Source organism: Scyliorhinus canicula, chromosome 13 (genome assembly GCF_902713615.1).
Source record: "Scyliorhinus canicula chromosome 13, sScyCan1.1, whole genome shotgun sequence".
Taxonomy (NCBI): Eukaryota; Metazoa; Chordata; class Chondrichthyes; order Carcharhiniformes; family Scyliorhinidae; genus Scyliorhinus; species Scyliorhinus canicula.
In genome coordinates this window covers 1,224,970-1,244,801 of record NC_052158.1, presented here as the reverse complement: position 1 = coordinate 1,244,801, position 19,832 = coordinate 1,224,970, and the positions used below count along the sequence as shown (strand labels likewise).

General features: G+C 54.8%; 1 protein-coding gene across 3 annotated transcripts in view; it reads right to left on the bottom strand.

Moving 5' to 3' along the window:
* LOC119975875 (uncharacterized protein C11orf98 homolog) overlaps positions 1-18,010 on the bottom strand; it is a 33,390-nt gene extending 15,380 nt beyond the window's left edge. For 2 of the 3 annotated variants that reach the window (XM_038815770.1, XM_038815769.1), the window contains exons 1-3: positions 17,839-18,010; positions 13,686-13,810; positions 12,212-12,309 (exon numbers count right to left, since the gene is read on the bottom strand). In XM_038815770.1, the coding sequence (XP_038671698.1) occupies positions 12,212-12,309; positions 13,686-13,810; positions 17,839-17,874 (259 nt within the window). In that variant the 5' untranslated portion in view covers positions 17,875-18,010. Of the gene's footprint in view, positions 1-6,379; positions 6,692-12,211; positions 12,310-13,685; positions 13,811-17,838 lie in introns of those variants that run through there. The other variant, XM_038815768.1, reaches the window with a different exon arrangement.
* Positions 18,011-19,832: the final 1,822 nt, after the last annotated feature.

Genomic DNA, 19,832 nt, shown 5'->3' with positions numbered 1-19,832 from the left:
GGCCCTCGCCACGGCAGCACTCCCATCCCCACCCAAAAAACACTCCAGCAGCCCAGTGGTGACAGCCACCCTCCAATCCTGGAACCAACTGCGGCAGCAATTTGGCCTGACTAAAATGTCGGACAAGGCTCCCATCTGCAACAACCATAAGTTCACACCAGCACTGACTGACGCCACCTTCAAAAGGTGGAGGCAGGACGGGGGACACTGACAGTCAGGGACCTATACACGGACGACAGGATCGCAACACTGGACGAACTGACAGAGAAATTTCGGCTAGCCGGGGGGAACGAGCTACGGAACCTGCAGCTTAAAAACTTCCTACGAAAGGAGACAAGGACGTACCCACAACCACCACGACAGACACTACTGGAAGACCTACTGGACGCAAGTATCCTAGAGAAAGGGAACTGTAGCGACATGTATGATCGACTGGTAGAAAGGGACGACACCGTACTGGACGCAACAAGAATGAAATGGGAGGACGACCTGGGGATTGAGATAGGGTGGGGACTCTGGAGCGAAGCACTGCATAGGGCCAACTCCACCTCCACGTGCGCAAGGCTCAGCCTGACGCAACTAAAAGTGGTACAAAGAGCCCACTTAACAAGAAACCGTATGAGTAGGTTCTTCCCGGAGGTGGAGGACAGATGTGAACGGTGCCAAAGAGGCCCGGCCAACCATGCCCACATGTTCTGGTCTTTCCCCAGACTTGTGGAGTACTGGACAGCCTTTTTCGAGGCTATGTCCAAAGTAGTGGGGGTGAGGGTGGAGCCATGCCCGATAGTGGCGGTCTTCGGGGTTTCAGACCAGCCAGATCTATTCCTGGAGAGGAGGGCGGACGCCCTTGCCTTTGCCTCCCTGATTGCCCGCTGTAGAATCCTGTTTGGCTGGCGGTCAGCAGCACCGCCCAGAGCTGCAGACTGGCTGTCCGACCTCTCGGAATCTCTCCAAATGGAGAAAATCAAATTCGCCATCCGAGGGTCAGACGACAGCTTCCACAGAACGTGGGAGCCATTCATGCAATTGTTCCGGGACCTGTTTGTGGCCAACGAACAAGAGGAAGAATAGTCGGGTGGCCAAGAATCAGGGGAAAATGGACGGGAATCGGGGGAAGGTGGCCGGGGGGGGGGGGGGGGGGGGGCTACAGGTTCGTTATGGGGGTTTGATGGCTAGCTAAGGCCCAAAACCAAACTGTAAATAAATGCCTATAAACATGTGCCTCGGCCATATTGGGGAATGTAAAATATGTATGCCGGCTAAAGGGGGCGGCCACAGTTGTGATTATGAAGATGCTTACCTGTAAATATACATGTTAATTTTTGCGTGTTTTTTTTCTAATAATTTGTAATTTGTTGGATATAAAATATGAAAACTCAATAAAAAACATTTTTAAAAATTAAAATAAATAAATAAAAGCAACCAACAGGTTTGCCCCCCCCCCCCTCCCCCCAACCTCGAGGGGACAGCGAGCGTGGCTGTGACCAATCCACTGTTGGATTCAACACTAAGTCCCCACCCAGAATTAACTGGGTTCCAGATTCGGTATGGCAGCCACCATAAGAACGAGGAGCAGGAGTAGGCCATCTGGCCCCTCGAGCCTGCTTCGCCATTCAATTAGATCATGGCTGATCTTTTGTGGACTCAGCTCCACTTTCCGGCCCGAACACCATAACCCTTAATCCCTTTATTCTTCAAAAAACTATCTATCTTTACCTTAAAAACATTTAATGAAGGAGCCTCAACTGCTTCACTGGGCAAGGAATTCCATAGATTCACAACCCTTTGGGTGAAGAAGTTCCTCCTAAACTCAGTCCTAAATCCACTTCCCCTTATTTTGAGACTATGTCCCCTAGTTCTGCTTTCACCCGCCAGTGGAAACAACCTGCCCGCATCTATCCTATCTATTCCCTTCATAATTTTTTATGTTTCTATAAGATCCCCCCTCATCCTCCTAAATTCCAACGAGTACAGTCCCAGTCTACTCAACCTCTCCTCATAATCCAACCCCTTCAGCTCTGGGATTAACCTAGTGAATCTCCTCTGCACACCCTCCAGTGCCAGTACGTCCTTTCTCAGGTAAGGAGACCAAAACTGAACACAATACTCCAGGTGTGGCCTCACTAACATAACCTCCCTAGTCTTAAACTCCATCCCTCTAGCCTCTTCATAAACCCTATGTCATCCCAATTTGCGGCATCCACGTTAACGAGCATCTCCAACCTCACCTCCAAAGGCCTGTTACCGTAATGTATCTGCCCCCCCCCCCCCCCCCCCCAATCTGCAACCACTGTCTCTATCTGAAACCTAACTCTCTTACCCACCAGAACCGCTATCCCCAACCCCCCCCCCCCCCCCCCCCCCGGGCCCAGCTATCAAAGCCCCAGTGGAACACCTGATTCACCCAACCCTTCCGAAGCCTAACCTAGTCCTTCGGCCTCAAGTGGGTCTCCTGCATCAGCATTACGTCGGCTCTCAAGTTCTTCAAATGCGAGAAGACACTCGCCCGCTTCACCGGTCCACCCAAACTCGGCACGTTCCACATTGCCATTCGGACCAGGGGTCTCTCTCTCCCCCCCGCCCCCCTCCCCCCCTGTCTGTCATGTTCAGTGCCCCTGCCCAGCGAGAGGCACCCAACCCTGCGCCTAGTCGCCATCAGCCAGCTATCCCTCCCCCCTTTCCCAGAAACCCCCTCCCCCGGCCATATCCCCTCGAAACCACTCCTCTCTGCATTCTCCTCATCCCCCTCCCCTCCCCCCTCCCCCACACCTCCCAGACCCATCGAAACCTGTCCGCACAGGCTCCTCACTCCCGTTCACTAGCCAACCTGCCTCTGATAGCGAGTGTCCCCTGCCAGAACTCCTCCCCTCACATATCCAATACCAAAAAACCCAACATACATAACAGCTCCCCCAAGCCCAATCTTGCGCTGTATTTTTCTGTCTTTATTTGTTGACGGGATGTGGGCATCACTGACTGTGCCAGCATTTCTTGTCCATCCCCGAGGGCAATTAACCACATTGCTGTGGGTCTGGAGTCACATGTAGGCCAGACCGGGTCAGGACGGCAGATTTCCTTCCCTGAAGGACATTAGTGAACCAGGTGGGTTATTTCGGCAATGGTTTCATGGTCACCTTTAGACATTTAATTCCAGATTTTCATTGAATTCAAATTTCACCATCATCCTTGGCGGGATTTGAACCTGGGTCCCCAGAGCATTACTCTGGGTTGTACCACTACATCACCGCGACCCTCCCTCCCTTATGCGGTTAAGATCTGAAGTAATAAGTAACTCACACCATCTTCGCGCCAGACAATGACAATTTCAATGACAATTTCCAAATGAATCTGTCCCCCCCCCCCCCCCCGGACATACGATGAGATTACCCCTGCGGAATTCCAGTCAACATGCGGGGTGAAGGTGGGGCGGTCAGTGTTGAACTGAAACGACCACAAAGCTGGGCACAAGAGCAGGACAGAGGCTGGGTATCCCGTGGCAACATCCCGAGGACCTTGGCCTTCCGAGCAAGGAATATCTTTCACCTGCGGTGGAATGTCAACAGCATCAAACGTGTTGGCGGCTCCATGGTGAACACTCTCTCATTTCAGCACCGTGTCAGCCTGGCGGCTAGGCTGCCTCCAGGAGGTGCTCTCCAGTAACACCAACTGGACTTGACAGCAGCCCCACCCCATTCCGGTTTGCAAAAACATTGGATAAAGCTCCCTATTGTCAAGTGAGAGTACCTTTAAGAAATGGGTATTTTTTTATAAAATAGCTGTAGTGGGTGTACCTTTAAGAAATGGGTGTTTGAGTGATGTCAGAGTGTGGGTGGAGCTGGGCTGTCTACTTTCGGTTTAGGCTGTCTCCGACAGCAGTGTTCTTCAAATTCGGGGACGCGACCTGCGGGTGGATCGCGGTAGGGTCACGGAGCCGTCGTCCGCGGCACTCCCGATCGCGCAAATCCCCGAGCAGCAGCCGGCTTTTCAGAACAGCGACTGCAAGCGGCCGCAAACATGTAAAAAAAAACACTTGGCCGCATTGCGCATGCACGCATGATGATTGGCACGCATGCGTGTTCAGTGAACATGTAAAAAAATTCAGCTGCATTGCACGAGTGCCGGATGATCGACGCCGATACACGGACACGCATGATACACGGACACGCATGCGCGTTGCGGCCCCTATTTTTTTAAACGGTTGCAGCTTTTTGTTTTATGAGTTCTGTGGTGGTTTATATTCATTTATTTTATTCATTTAATTTTCCTTTTTTTAATTCATTTTATTTTTTTTTACAAGTTTGGTGGGGGGGCGGTTTATTCACTTTTTTTCATTTATTTTACTCATTTTTTTTTAGGGAGGGTGGGTGGGGGCGTGGGGGGGGGGGGGGGAAGAGGGGGTTTATTTGATAACATTTTACAGGGCAAAAAATCAGAACTTTGGACAGATGGAGACTCCATACTTTCTGACACGGGAAGGCTTCACCTTCATCCACCAGGTTCCATTGGAGGAGCGTGTACGAGGGCCAAAGGGACCCAAAACCATTTCCTCCATTTTTGTCAGCAGCAAACAAGGTAAGAGAAAATGGTAAGAGAAATTGGTCAAAATGGACCCCCCCCCCCAAAAAAAAGGTTAAAGAACACTGTGCTACAGGCTGTGTTTCGTTTCAGAGCTGGATAGCTGCAGGCAAAGCAAGCAGCTATATAAGGATCTCTCTCTGCAAACTAAAGACTGTCTCCAGATCATTTGGTGATTTAAAAATTATACCTGTTTCTGTGGAGAAGTTAAACCTGATGTCTTTCTGTAAAAAGGGTTCTATTTTGTCTTATGGATGTTGCAAGGAAAGATTATGAGTTACTTACAGAGTACTGTATTCTTTGGGGATTTATTGGTGTTGATAGTTGTTAACGGTGAGTTTATAAAGTGGTAACTGGTTTCATAAATAAACATTGTTTTAATTTAAAAGTACTTTAACTCTCTGTTGCATTAAACCTGTAAGGTGGGCCCTTGTGCTCCCCATAACCACAATCTAGTAAAAGTTGTGGGTCAGGTGAACTCCATGATACACTTTGGGGTTCTCTAAACCCTGGCCCATAACATTATCCCAGAAACACCAGATGCACCACAATGATAGCGGTTCGAGAAGGCAGCTGACCACCACCTGCTCAGCAACATCCCCACCCCTCCATAACCCAGAAAGATTATTCTATCCACAGATCCCATTGCTACATCTGAAGAACAGGGTGAGTCCACACTCAAAGGACAGCCTTTGACTTGTCCAAGTGAGTTGCTACCTAACGTTCGATTATACTGTCTGTGTGGATATTTCGTTCTCCCAGTGTCTGTGTGGGTTTCCTCCGGGTGCTCCCACAGTCCAAATATGTGCAGGTTAGGTGGATTGTCTGTGTTAAATTGAGCCTCGGTGGGGTTACGGGGATAGGGTGGAGGATCGGGCCTAGGTAGGGTGCTCTTTCAGAGGGTCGTTGCAGACTCAATGGGCCGATGGCCTCCTGCAGGGTAGGGATTCTATTAAAAATACTGGGGCTAGGCAGCACGGTGGTGCAGTGGTTAGCACAGCTGCTTCACGGCGCCGAGGTCCCAGGTTCGATCCCGGCTCTGGGTCACTGTCCGTGTGGAGTTTGCACATTCTCCCCGTGTCTGCGTGGGTTTAGCCCCCACAACCCAAAGATGTGCAGGGTAGGTGGATTGGCCACGCTAAATTGCCCCTTAATTGGAAAAAATACTGAGGTCAGTTTAGCTCAGTGGGCTAGACTGCTGTTCGTGACGCAGAACAAGGTCAGCAGCGCGGTTCAATCCCCGTACCGGCTGAGGTTATACCACCTTCCCAACCTTGCTCCTTCCCCTGAGGTGTGGTGATCCTCAGGTTAAATCACCACCAGCCCGCTCCTCCCTCCCCCTTTTCAAAGGGGAAAGCAGCCTATGGTTATCTGGGACTGTGACGACTTTACCGCACCTACACTGAAAGGGAACTGAATCTAAGGCAGCATTGTTTCCAGGAACTAAATGATTTAGATCCAAAACGTTAACTCTTTCCTCTCCGCAGGTGCTGTCTGACCTGCTGAGATTATCCAGCATTTTCTGTTTATAATTCAGGTTTCCAGCTTCTGCTACATTTTGCTTTCATTTGAAGGTAAATGCGCCTCTTTTCAATATCTTACGGTCATTGGGGGCCCAGTTTCCCCCAAGACATTGCCTCAGCCAATCAGAAACGATTTACCAATCCAGTCGTATAAATTGTTGCGAGTTTAAAATTTGGTGTTCTTGTGTTTGCCGTGATGAGTGCAATGCGAAAAGCTTCAGGAACGTTTAGGTTCTGTACCAGCACGCCACTTCAAGAGGAATGAGGCAGCACAATCAATATTATAAATTAATCACCTCTTTATTTCCATCTTAAATGGTGGTCCACAAATTCAGGAGAATGAGACAAGGAAATCTTTCGTGCAGCCAGGCTGTTCAGTGGCAGTAGACCTGAAGGATCCTTTGGGATCACCATCCCCCAGAACCTGCCCGGGCAACTGCCTTCAAAGCGTCCTCATTCTCATCCAGACTGCTCCAGCATTTCTTCATCTTTCATTTCTACGTTCACCGCCTTCTCTCCCGCGGTCGCCCTGACACCTCCTCTCTCCAGTTCCACGCTGTCTGCTGGCTTTGTCCTTGACGGGGCAGCTTTGACTGGAGACCCAAAAGAGAAAAGAGGTCATGTTGGCCAATTCAAAATGGATGTCTGTAAACGACTCCCAATTGGAGGAACACATGTGGAGCCAAAGAGGAGATTCCGTTCCCAGGGAGAGATCGTCGGGAAGTCCGTGATTAGTAGCCTTCGGATGCATGCAGGAGTTGGGCAACAACGATGGAACAGGGAGTAGGCCATTCAGCCCCCCCCGAGCCTGTCCCACCATTCAATGAGATCATGACTGACCTGTGACCTAACTCCATGTACCTGCCTTTTGACCCAAATCTCTCAATATCTTTGCTTAACAAAAATCCATCTCAGATTTAAAATTAACAACTGCTGTTGCTTCACCTGTTGTTTGTGGGAGAGAGTTCCAAACCTCTACCACCCTTTGAATGAAGAAGTTTTTCCGAACATTTCTCCTGAACGGTCTAACCCTAATTTTTAGACTCTGTCCCCTAGAATCTACCCTGTCTTTCCCTGTTAAGATCGTAAATACTTTGATCAAAGAACAAAGAAAAGTACAGCACACTCCTTAACCTTCTAAATTCTAGTGAAAACAGGTCTAATTTGAGGAATCTCTAATCGTAACTCAACCCCTGTAGTCCAGGTATCATTTTTGTAAACCTGTGTTGCTCTCCCTCCAAGGCCAAAATATCCTTCCTGGGCAGCAGGGTAGCATGGTGGTTAGCATAAATGCTTCACAGCTCCAGGGTCCCAGGTTCGATTCCCGGCTGGGTCACTGTCTGTGTGGAGTCTGCACGTCCTCCCCCTGTGTGCGTGGGTTTCCTCCGGGTGCTCCGGTTTCCTCCCACAGTCCAAAGATGTGCGGGTTAGGTGGATTGGCCATGCTAAATTGCCTGTAGTGTCCTAATAAAAGTAAGGTTAAGGGGGGGGTTGTTGGGTTACGGGTATAGGGTGGATACGTGGGTTTGAGTAGGGTGATCATGGCTCGGCACAACATTGAGGGCCGAAGGGCCTGTTCTGTGCTGTACTGTTCTATGTTCAGGTGTGGTGCCCAGAACTGCTCCCAGTGACTCGGAGTGGGGTCTAACCAGGGTTTTGTAAAGCTGCAGCGTAACCCCCGTGTCTATATATTCCAATCCTAGAGATATAAAGGCTTGCATTCCATTAGCCTTTCTGATTATTTTCTTCACTTGTTCCAGGCATTTTCAGGATCTATGCACCTGAACCCCAAAGTCTTTTTGGACATCCACTGTACCCAACCTCTTTCCATTGAGAAAGTGCTCTGCTCAAACCTTCCTTGATCCAAGATGGATAACATCACACTTGCTCACATTGAATTCCATCTGACACAATTTTGCCCATTCACCCAGCCGGTCAATATCTACAATGCTGTCTACAATGCCACCTAACTTTGTATCATCAGCAAATTTGGATATGACTTTCTATGCCATCATCCAAGTCATTAATGAATAATGTGAATAATTGAGGCCCCAGCACAGATCTGTGTGGTACACCACTAGCCACCTCCGGCCAATTTGAGTAATTACCCACTATCCCCACTCTCTGTTGCCTGCACTCAACCAATTTCAGGAAGCAAAGTGCTGTACACACCCCTAACAGCATCAATGGGGCCGAGGTGGAGATGGTTGACAGCTTCAAATTCCTAGGTGTGCACATCACCAGCAATCTGTCCTGGTCCACCCACGTCGACACTACGCCCCAAGAAAGCACAACGGCGCCTATACTTCCTCAGGAAACTAAGGAAATTCAATTTTTACATAGAAAGCATCCTATCTGGTTGCATCACAGCCTGGAATGGCAACTGCTCGGCCCAGGACCGTAAGTAACTTCAGAGAATCGTGAACACCGCCCAGTCCATCACACCAACCTGCCTCCCATCCCACACACTAAACTAAACGCATTCAAATGGTCACTGGATAGACATATGGACGATAAGGGAATAGTGTAGATGGGCTTCAGAGGGGTTTCACAGGTCGGCGCAACATCGAGGGCCGAAGGGCCTGTACTGCGCTGTAATGTTCTATGTCTATGTCACTGACTCCATCTACACCTCCCGCTGCTGGGGGAAAGCGGGCAGCATAATCAAAGACCCCTTCCACCACCCGGCTTACTCACTCTTCCAACTTCTTCCATCGGGCAGGAGATACAGAAGTCTGAGAACACGCACAAACAGACTCAAAAACAGCTTCTTCCCCACTGTCACCAGACTCCTAAAGGGCCCTCTTAGGGTCTGAACTGATCTCTCTACACATCTTTTCAACTTTTGTAGCACTATATACTCTTCGCCCTCTGTCTATGTTGATGACTTTTCATTACTACTTAAATTTGCAAATGTCTAACTTGTGCGCATAATGTTTTATTAGAATGTGGGCTTGGTAAATCGATTTTGAACGTTGTATAAAAAAGTTAAAAGGGGAGGAATGTAATGTTTGTGCGGTCTCTAAAACAATACAGCCGAAAAGGGTCACCTGACTTGAGGGACCAATGGGAACCGAGAGCGATGATCACCCTCGAGAGGGCGGAGTCCCCTTTTGTGCAGAATACATCTAGCAGTCATGTCGTAAGCATGTGCTCCGAGGCAGTTTAGTGCTCCAAAATTTCCTGTTACTTTTTATTAATAAATACCTTCTTATCCCTAATAAACTCTGAAGTCTCTTAACAACGCCAAAAGTGACTCACAATACACAAACACCTTTGTAACCACCTTACCCACCTCTCCTACCACCTTCGGGTGTCTGTGGATATGCACCTTGTTTCCAGGGTCCTCCCATTCATAGTGGAATCTGTTGTCTTGTTAGCTCTCCTAAATGCGTTACCTCACACGACACACACTGAATAACGCACAGTTGGTCAGGCAACACCCCAGAACCTCTGAGGCCATTCGGCGCATTGTGTCTGCCCAGTTCCGCTCCCCTGCCTTCTCCCCCATAACCCTGCACGTTCCTCCGTTGCAGATTCCCTCTCGAATGCCTGGAGTGAAGCTGCCTCCATCACACTCCCAAGGCAGTAAGCCCAGTCGATCCTAACCCCTCGACGCGTGACGCACTTCACGTTGCTCATGCGCCTCGTGCCCATCCCGGTAAATCCGTCCTCGCTCGTACTTGGTTCGTTCCCCAAAGGCAAGTTTCTCCACCTCTGTCCTGTCTCTTGATGGTTCTGAACATCTCTCTCGAATCTCCTCTTAACATTCCCCTCTCCAAGGTAAACAGGCGGCAGTTTCTCCAGTCTGTTCTGGAGCTCCTCTGCCCCTGGAACCATTCCTGTCAATCTTCCCTCCACTCCCTCTCCAATCCGGTCTCCCCCGGGGACGGGAATTACTCAATATCTCCTTGCAATTATATGCTGCTGCCATCTAGGCTGTCTACAATGCCACCTAACGGGAACTACGCAGACCGACAACCCTTTGAGGGAAAATATTCTCCTCATCTCGATCTTAAACTGCATGATTTATTAACCAGACTCTCAACCTGTTCTGGCACCTTCAGTGATCGAGGCATATATCCCCCCACCTTGCCGGTTCCTGCACCCTAAAGGATTAATTTTCCAGCTCATCTTCCAGTTCTTAAACCTGGGAAGGCTCAGTGTCTCTCCGCAGTTGCTCCCCAAATATTTGCGGGATTACCATGCAATCCCTACAGTCCAGGAGGCCATTTGGCCCATCGAGTCTGCACCGACCTTTCGATTGAGCCCTATTCCCGTAATCCCATTATCTTAACGTACACATCCCTGGTCACTAAGGGGCAATTCAGCGTGGCCAATCCAACAAACCTGCACATCTTTGGACTGTGGGAGGAAAGCGGAGCACCCGGAGGAAACCCACGCACACACGGGGAGAACGTGCTGACTCCACACAGACAGTTACCCAAGCCGAAAAATCGCACCCTGGGACTGTGAGACAGCAGTGTTAACCCGGGTCCCTGGCACTGTGTGACAGCAGTGTTAACCCGGGTCCCTGGCACTGAGACAGCAGTGTTAGCCCGGGTCCCTGGCACTGTGAGATAGCAGTGTTAACCCGGGTCCCTGGCACTGTGAGGCAGCAGTGTTAACCTGGGTCCCTGGCACTGTGAGACAGCAGTGTTAACCCGGGTCCTTGGCAATGTGAGACAGCAGTGTTAACCCGGGTCCTTCGCACTGTGAGACAGCAATGTTAACCCGGATCCCTGGCACTGTGAGGCAGCAGTGTTAACCCGGGTCCCTGGCACTGTGAGACAGCAGTGTTAACCCGGGTCCCTGGCACTGTGAGACAGCAGTGTTAACCCGGGTCCCTGGCACTGTGAGACAGCAGTGTTAACCCGGGTCCCTGGCACTGTGAGGCAGCAGTGTTAATCCGGGTCCCTGGCACTGTGAGACAGCAGTGTTAACCCGGGTGCCTGGCACTGTGAGACAGCAGTGTTAGCCCGGGTCCCTGGCACTATGAGATAGCAGTGTTAACCCGGGTCCCTGGCACTGTGAGGCAGCAGTGTTAACCTGGGTCCCTGGCACTGTGAGACAGCAGTGTTAACCCGGGTCCTTGGCAATGTGAGACAGCAGTGTTAACCCGGGTCCTTCGCACTGTGAGGCAGCAGTGTTAACCCGGGTCCCTGGCACTGTGAGGCAGCAGTGTTAACCCGGGTCCCTGGCACTGTGAGACAGCAGTGTTAACCCGGGTCCCTGGCACTGTGAGGCAGCAGTGTTAATCCGGGTCCCTGGCACTGTGAGACAGCAGTGTTAACCCGGGTGCCTGGCACTGTGAGACAGCAGTGTTAACCCGGGTCCCTGGCACTGTGAGGCAGCAGTGTTAACCCGGGTCCCTGGCACTGTGAGACAGCAGTGTTAACCCGGGTCCCTGGCACTGTGAGACAGCAGTGTTAACCCGGGTCCCTGGCACTGTGAGACAGCAGTGCTAACCCGGGTCCCTGGCACTGTGAGACAGCAGTGTTAACCCGTGTCCCTGGCACTGTGAGACAGCAGTGTTAACTCGGGTCCCTGGCGCTGTGAGACAGCAGTGTTAACCCGGGTCCCTGGCACTGTGAGACAGCAGTGTTAACCCGGGTCCCTGGCACTGTGAGACAGCAGTGTTAACCCGGGTCCCTGGCACTGTGAGACAGCAGTGCTAACCCGGGTCCCTGGCACTGTGAGACAGCAGTGTTAACCCGTGTCCCTGGCACTGTGAGACAGCAGTGTTAACCCGGGTCCCTGGCGCTGTGAGACAGCAGTGTTAACCCGGGTCCCTGGTACTGTGAGACAGCAGTGTTAACCCGGGTCCCTGGCACTGTGAGACAGCAGTGTTAACCCGGGTCCCTGGCACTGTGAGACAGCAGTGTTAACCCGGGTCCCTGGCACTGTGAGACAGCAGTGTTAACCCGGGTCCCTGGCACTGTGAGACAGCAGTGTTAACCCGGGTCCCTGGCACTGTGAGACAGCAGTGTTAACCCGGGTCCCTGGCACTGTGAGACCACCCTCTGAAATGGCCTCAGTTGCGGGGCAATTAGGTGATGAGCACTGGAGGGTTGTGAGGTGGAAGGGGAACCACGGTGATATTGTAGCCTTACCATCCATGGCGGATCGCTCCCTCTGACTGTGCCGAATCTGTTTCTGCAACTTCCTCTTCTTCTTCCCGGACAGTGTGATATTCGCTCTCTTACTCGAGCTACAAACAACAAGAAACACAGCATTACTGAGCGGGCAAGAATCAAAACGGGCAGGCAGGGCATGCACAGAGTGGAGACACAGCAACAACGCCTTGTGTTTGTTAGAGAAACAAAAGTACCTTTAAGGGATTTTAATTTTTATTGGTCAACGTTAGAAATAAGATATAGTTTACGTGGGTTTAATTTAATGTTTCTGTGGCAGGAAGGGTAAAATAGAGAGTTAGATTCATGGTGGACAAAGATGTATGTGTGGGGGTTGGTTTCATTCCAAATGTGATTCTATTGTGCTTAGAGAGGGTTACGGCGTGAAGAATAAATAAAAGGCATACACATATGGTCGTTGCTAAGCAACTGGACGCCCCTTTAAGTTAGGAAGGTTTTCTGTTTGGAGTTTAGCTGAATTTGTTGGTAGTTGGATATAATAATAATGTTTATTGGTGTCACAAGTAGGCTTACATTAACACTGCAATGAAGTTATTGTGGAAATCCCCTAGTCGCCACATTCCGGCACCTGTTCGGGTACACCGAGGGAGAATTCAGAATGTCCAATTCACCTAACCTGCACGTCTTTCGGGACTTGCGGGAGGTTTACTGTCTACCCTTAACATACCAAAACAAACCGTCATACGAGAGGAATCAGGCAAAATCGTCATCTCCAAAGATGAAACCATTAGTGTTTATACATGACACCGTTATTCGCACACTCGAATTGGAGACACAGAGTTGCTGTTTACATCTCACTCCAGGACTAGAGTACAAAAAGCTGGTCTGACAGTCCCTCTGCAGTGTGCTGCACTGTTGGCAGTGTTACCTCTCCATAAGATCAACAATCTTGCCAGTGAGAGATGCAGTGGTTCTTTTACAAGGAGGAGCTGGAGAGTTTCCCCCACTGCCCTGGGCCAATACTCACCCCTCTTGTCAACATTCCCCCATCCCAAAAGATAAATGATTTGGCCATTATTACAAAAAGCTAAATATTGCGCAGACTGGAAATCCACGCAAAAAGTGCTAGAAATCCTCAACTGAAAGGTCATTGATCTGAAAGTTAACTCCTTTGCCCCCATCTCCCCCTCGTCACCCCCCCCCCCCCCAAACACCTGCAAATTGATGGCGGATTTGCTTGTCTATGGCCCTGACTAAGAGGAACATCAACAGCATCTCCAACGCAGATCTCAGAAGGTGCTCTGGTTAACATTATCACCTGATCTGGTTATGGAAAGGTGCAACGGTGATTTGACAGCCAGAATCACAGATTGACCATCGTCCCCGATGAAACCCCGACAATGTTGGCCCCCTGGTACCCCACCCTCCTCCATCAAGGGAGCCGATCAGGCGGCTGGCCAGAGGCTGGGTGCAGGTAGCTGTATATTCTCACCATCTCTTCTTCAAGTGATGGATGGTGGTCAGTCCCTGGTCAACCACCGCGCCCACAATGAGGGGCTTCTTTCTCTTCTCCTTCCTCGAAACCCTCCGTCCTTTCAAAACGTTTCCCCGTGATTCCTAAAAACAAGGTGGGGAATGAACGGTGGTTAAAAAGGAACAAAGTTCAAATCTACAACAGCCGAATGGTTTAATGTCCATCTGGCACTCCCCAAACCCTTTAATATCCCACCCAGTCTAATCCCACTCACTCCCCAAACCCTTTAATATCCCACCCAGTCTAATCCCACTCACTCCCCAGACCCTTTAATATCCCACCCAGTCTAATCCCACTCACTCCCCAAATCCTTTAATATCCCACCCAGACTAATCCCACTCACTCCCCAAACCCTTTAATATCACACCCAGTCTAATCCCACTCACTCCCCAAACCCTTTAATATCCCACCCAGTCTAATCCCACTCACTCCCCAAATCCTTTAATATCCCACCCAGACTAATCCCACTCACTCCCCAAACCCTTTAATATCACACCCAGTCTAATCCCACTCACTCCCCAAACCCTTTAATATCCCACCCAGTCTAATCCCACTCACTCCCCAAATCCTTTAATATCCCACCCAGACTAATCCCACTCACTCCCCAAACCCTTTAATATCCCACCCAGTCTAATCCCACTCACTCCCCAAACCCTTTAATATCCCACCCAGTCTAATCCCACTCACTCCCCAAACCCTTTAATATCCCACCCAGTCTAATCCCACTCACTCCCCAAATCCTTTAATATCCCACCCAGTCTAATCCCACTCACTCCCCAAACCCTTTAATATCCCACCCAGTCTAATCCCACTCACTCCCCAAACCCTTTAATATCCCACCCAGTCTAATCCCACTCACTCCCCAAACCCTTTAATATCCCACCCAGTCTAATCCCACTCACTCCCCAAACCCTTTAATATCCCACCCAGTCTAATTCCCCTCACTCCCCAAGCCTTTTAATATTCCACCCAGACTAATCCCACTCACTCCCCAAACCCTTTAATATCCCACCCAGTCTAATCCCACTCATTCCTCAAACCCTTTAATATCCCACCCAGTCTAATCCCACTCACTCCCCAAACCCTTTAATATCCCACCCAGTCGAATCCCACTCACTCCCCAAACCCTTTAATATCCCACCCAGTCTAATCCCACTCACTCCCCAAACCCTTGAATATCCCACCCAGTCTAATCCCACTCACTCCCCAGACCCTTTAATATCCCACCCAGTCTAATCCCACTCACTCCCCAAGCCTTTTAATATTCCACCCAGACTAATCCCACTCACACCCCAAACCCTTTAATATCCCACCCAGTCTAATCCCACTCACTCCCCAAACCCTTTAATATCCCACCCAGTCTAATCCCACTCACTCCCCAAACCCTTTAATATCCCACCCAGTCTAATCCCACTCACTCCCCAAACCCTTTAATATCCCACCCAGTCTAATCCCACTCACTCCCCAAACCCTTTAATATCCCACCCAGTCTAATCCCACTCACTCCCCAAACCCTTTAATATCCCACCCAGTCTAATCCCACTAACTCCCCAAACCCTTTAATATCCCACCCAGTCTAATCCCACTCACTTCCCAAATCCTTTAATATCCCACCCAGTCTAATCCCACTCACTCCCCAAACCCTTTAATATCCCACCCAGTCTAATCCAACTCACTCCCCAAATCCTTTAATATCCCACCCAGTCTAATCCCACTCACTCCCCAAACCCTTTAATATCCCACCCAGTCTAATCCCACTGACTCCCCAGACCCTTTAATATCCCACCCAGTCTAATCCCACTCAGGACCGACCCTTCGCTGCAACCCCTCTGACCATTGTAACTGGGCTCAGGCCCCTCTGACCATTGTAACTGGGCTCAGGCCCCTCTGACCATTGTAACTGGGCTCAGGCCCCTCTGACCATTGTAACTGGGCTCAGGCCCCTCTGACCATTGTAACTGGGCTCAGGCCCCTCTGACCATTGTAACTGGGCTCAGGCCCCTCTGACCATTGTAACTGGGCTCAGGCCCCTCTGACCATTCCAACTGGGCTCAGGCCCCTCTGACCATTCCAACTGGGCTCAGGCCCTCTGACCATTCCAACTGGGCTCAGGCCCCCCTGACCCGGGCTCAGGCCACTCTGACCATTCCAACTGGGCTCAGGCCCCCCTGACCCGGGCTCCGGCCCCTCTGATCCAGGCTCCGGCCCCTCTGACCATTGTAACTGGGCTCAGGCCCCTCTGACCATTCCAACTGGGCTCAGGCCCTCCTGACCCGGGCTCCGGCCCCTCTGACCCGGGCTCCGGCCCCTCTGACCCGGGCTCCGGCCCCTCTGACCCGGGCTCCGGCCCCTCTGACCATTGTAACTGGGCTCAGGCCCCTCTGACCATTCCAACTGGGCTGATCCCCTTTGACCATTCCAACTGGGCTCCGGCCCCTCTTGACCCGGGCTCCGGCCCCCCTGACCCGGGCTCCGGCCCCCCTGACCCGGGCTCCGGCCCCGCTGACCCGGGCTCCGGCCCCGCTGACCCGGCCTCTCTGCCCCGTGCTCCCGCGGCTCCGGCCCCCCTGACCCGGGCTCCGGCCCCCTCTTGACCCGGGCTCCGGCCCCCCTGACCCGGGCTCCGGCCCCCCTGACCCGGGCTCCGGCCCCCCTGACCCGGGCCCTGGCCCCTCTGACCCGGGCTCCGGCCCCCCTCTGCCCCGGGCTCCGGCCCCCCTCTGCCCCGGGCTCCGGCCCCTCTGACCCTGACCCGGGCCCCTCTGACCCGGCCCCCTCTGACCCGGCGCTCCGGCCCCCCTGCCCCCCTGACCCGGCCCTCCGGCCCCCCTGACCCGGCCCTCCGGCCCCCCTGCCCCGGACTCCGGCCCCCCTGACCCGGCGCTCCGGCCCCCCTGACCCGGCCCTCCGGCCCCCCTGACCCGGGCTCCGGCCCCCCTGACCCGGCGCTCCGGCCCCCCTGACCCGGCGCTCCGGCCCCCCTGACCCAGGCTCCGGCCCCCCCTGACCCGGCGCTCCGGCCCCCCTGACCCGGGCTCCGGCCCCCCCTGACCCGAGCGGGCTCCGGCCCCGCTGACCCGGGCTCCGGCCCCGCTGACCCGGCCTCTCTGCCCCGTGCTCCCGCGGCTCCGGCCCCCCTGACCCGGGCTCCGGCCCCCTCTTGACCCGGGCTCCGGCCCCCCTGACCCAGGCTCCGGCCCCCCTGACCCGGGCTCCGGCCCCCCTGACCCGGGCCCTGGCCCCTCTGCCCCGGGCTCCGGCCCCCCTCTGCCCCGGGCTCCGGCCCCTCTGACCCTGACCCGGGCCCCTCTGACCCGGCCCCCTCTGACCCGGCGCTCCGGCCCCCCTGACCCGGCCCTCCTGACCCGGCCCTCCGGGCCCCCTGACCCGGCCCTCCGGCCCCCCTGACCCGGCGCTCCGGCCCCCCCCTGACCCGGCGCTCCGGCCCCCCCTGACCCGGCGCTCCGGCCCCCCCTGACCCGGCGCTCCGGCCCCCCCTGACCCGGCGCTCCGGCCCCCCCTGAACCCGGCGCTCCGGCCCCCCCTGACCCGGCGCTCCGGCCCCCCTGACCCGGCGCTCCGGCCCCCCCTGACCCGGCGCTCCGGCCCCCCCTGACCCGGCGCTCCGGCCCCCCCTGACCCGGCGCTCCGGCCCCCCCTGACCCGGCGCTCCGGCCCCCCCTGACCCGGCGCTCCGGCCCCCCCTGACCCGGCGCTCCGGCCCCCCCTGACCCGGCGCTCCGGCCCCCCCTGACCCGGCGCTCCGGCCCCCCCCTGACCCCGGCGGCTCCGGCGCTCCGGCCCCCCTGACCGGCGCTCCGGCCCCCCCTGACCCGGCGCTCCGGCCCCCCCTGACCCGGCGCTCCGGCCCCCCCTGACCCGGCGCTCCGGCCCCCCCTGACCCGGCGCTCCGGCCCCCCCTGACCCGGCGCTCCGGCCCCCCTGACCCGGGCTCCGGCCCCCCCTGACCCGGCGCTCCGGCCCCCCCTGACCCGGCGCTCCGGCCCCCCCTGACCCGGCGCTCCGGCCCCCCTGACCCGGGCTCCGGCCCCCCTGACCCGGGCTCCGGCCCCCCTGGCCACTCTGCCCCTCTCTGCCCTGCTGTCCTCACTGATTTGGGTGGATTGCTCTGCCCTCCATGAACCATTTCTCCTCCACGTTGTTCCGCACGGATCTGGAAATGGATACATCAGCGGCCTGTCAATCACGGTCCAGCAGCCAATGGGGGGATGGGGGCGGGCCCTCCAACTCCAATTAAAGTCACAGCACCCAACATTTGAAGTGATCGTGTCCCTATTTAAAGTCATGATGTGGAGATGCCGGCGTTGGACTGGGGTGAGGACAGTAAGAAGCCTTACAACACCAGGTTAAAGTCCAACAGGTTTGTTTCAAACACCAGCTTTCGGAGCGCAGCTCCTTCCTCAGGTGAATTTAAATTGACATTTTAAAGTGACATTACCCTCCATTTAGGGAGAAATTGTCCTCCATTTAATGGGACATTGCCCACTATTTAAAGTGACATCGCCCACTATTTAAAGGGACATTGCCCACTATTTAAAGGGACATTGCCCACTATTTAAAGGGACATCGCCTACTATTTAAAGTGACATCGCCCACTATTTAAAGGGACATTGCCCACTATTTAAAGGGACATCGCCCACTATTTAAAGGGAAATCGCCCACTATTTAAAGGGACATTGCCCACTATTTAAAGTGACATCGCCCACTATTTAAACTTGGACATCGCCCACTATTTAAATTGACATTGCCCACTATTTAAAGGGACATCGCCCACTATTTAAAGGGACATTGCCCACTATTTAAATGTACAGGTTAGGTGGATTGGCGTGGGAACTGGAGGGCGCGCAGGCGCGGTGACGTTAGGGGCACGCAGAGGGCGCGGTGACGTTGCGGGCACGCGGAGGGGGGGGGGGGCTGAGGGCTGGCTGGGTGCCGTGCGGGCGCGGTGACGTTGCGGGCACGCGGAGGGCGGGCTGAGTGCCGGCGTGGTGACGTTCCGGGCACGCGGAGGGCGCGGTGACGTTACGGGCACGCGGAGGGCGGGCTGAATGCCGGCGCGGTGACGTTCTGGGCACGCGGAAGGCGGGGTGTCGTGCTGGCACGCGGAGGTGGGGCTGAGTGCCGGCTGGGTGCCGTGCTGGCGCGGTGACGTTGCGGGCACACGGAGGGCGGGGTGACGTTGCCGGCACGCGGAGGTGGGGCTGAGTGCCGGCGGGGTGTCGTGCCGGCGCGGTGACGTTGCGGATACACGGAGGGCGCGGTCACGTTACGGGCACGCGGAGGGCGGGGTGTCGTGCCGGCGCGGTGACGTTCTGGTCACGCGGAGGGCGTGGTGTCGTGCCGGCGCGGTGAAGTTGCGGGCACGCGAAGTGCGGGCTGAGTGCCGGCGGTGTGCCGTACCGGCGTGGTGACGTTGCGGGCACATGGAGGGGGGGGGCTCGGTGCCGTGCCAGCGCGGTGACGTTGCGGGCACACGGAGGGCGGGCTGAGTGCCGGCGGGGTGTCGTGCCGGCGTGGTGACGTTGCGGGCACACGGAGGGCGGGCTGAGTGCCGGCGGGGTGTCGTGCCGGCGTGGTGACGTTGCGGACACACGGAGGGCGGGCTGAGTGCCGGCGGGGTGTCGTGCCGGCGCGGTGACGTTGCGGGCACGCGGAGGGCGCAGTGACGTTACGGGCACGCGGCCGGCCGGAGGGAGGTGACGGTTGGGCGCCATCTTGCTGCTCAGCCTCCCCAATGGCGCCGCCTGACTTGGTGCTTCAGGTGCTCAGTTCCCTCTGTCTGCTCAGCCTGCCAGGTAAGGAGGTCCCAGAGCCCAACCCTGCCCCACTCACACCTCAACAGGGAGGGGGGGGATGTCCCAGAGCCCGGACCGGTCAGCCCCAGAGCCCGGACCGGTCAGCCCCAGAGCCCGGACCGGTCAGCCCCAGAGCCCGGACCGGTCAGCCCCAGAGCCCGGACCGGTCAGCCCCAGAGCCCGGACCGGTCAGCCCCAGAGCCCGGACCGGTCAGCCCCAGAGCCCGGACCGGTCAGCCCCAGAGCCCGGACCGGTCAGCGACTCAGGACCGGTCAGCAGCTCTGGACC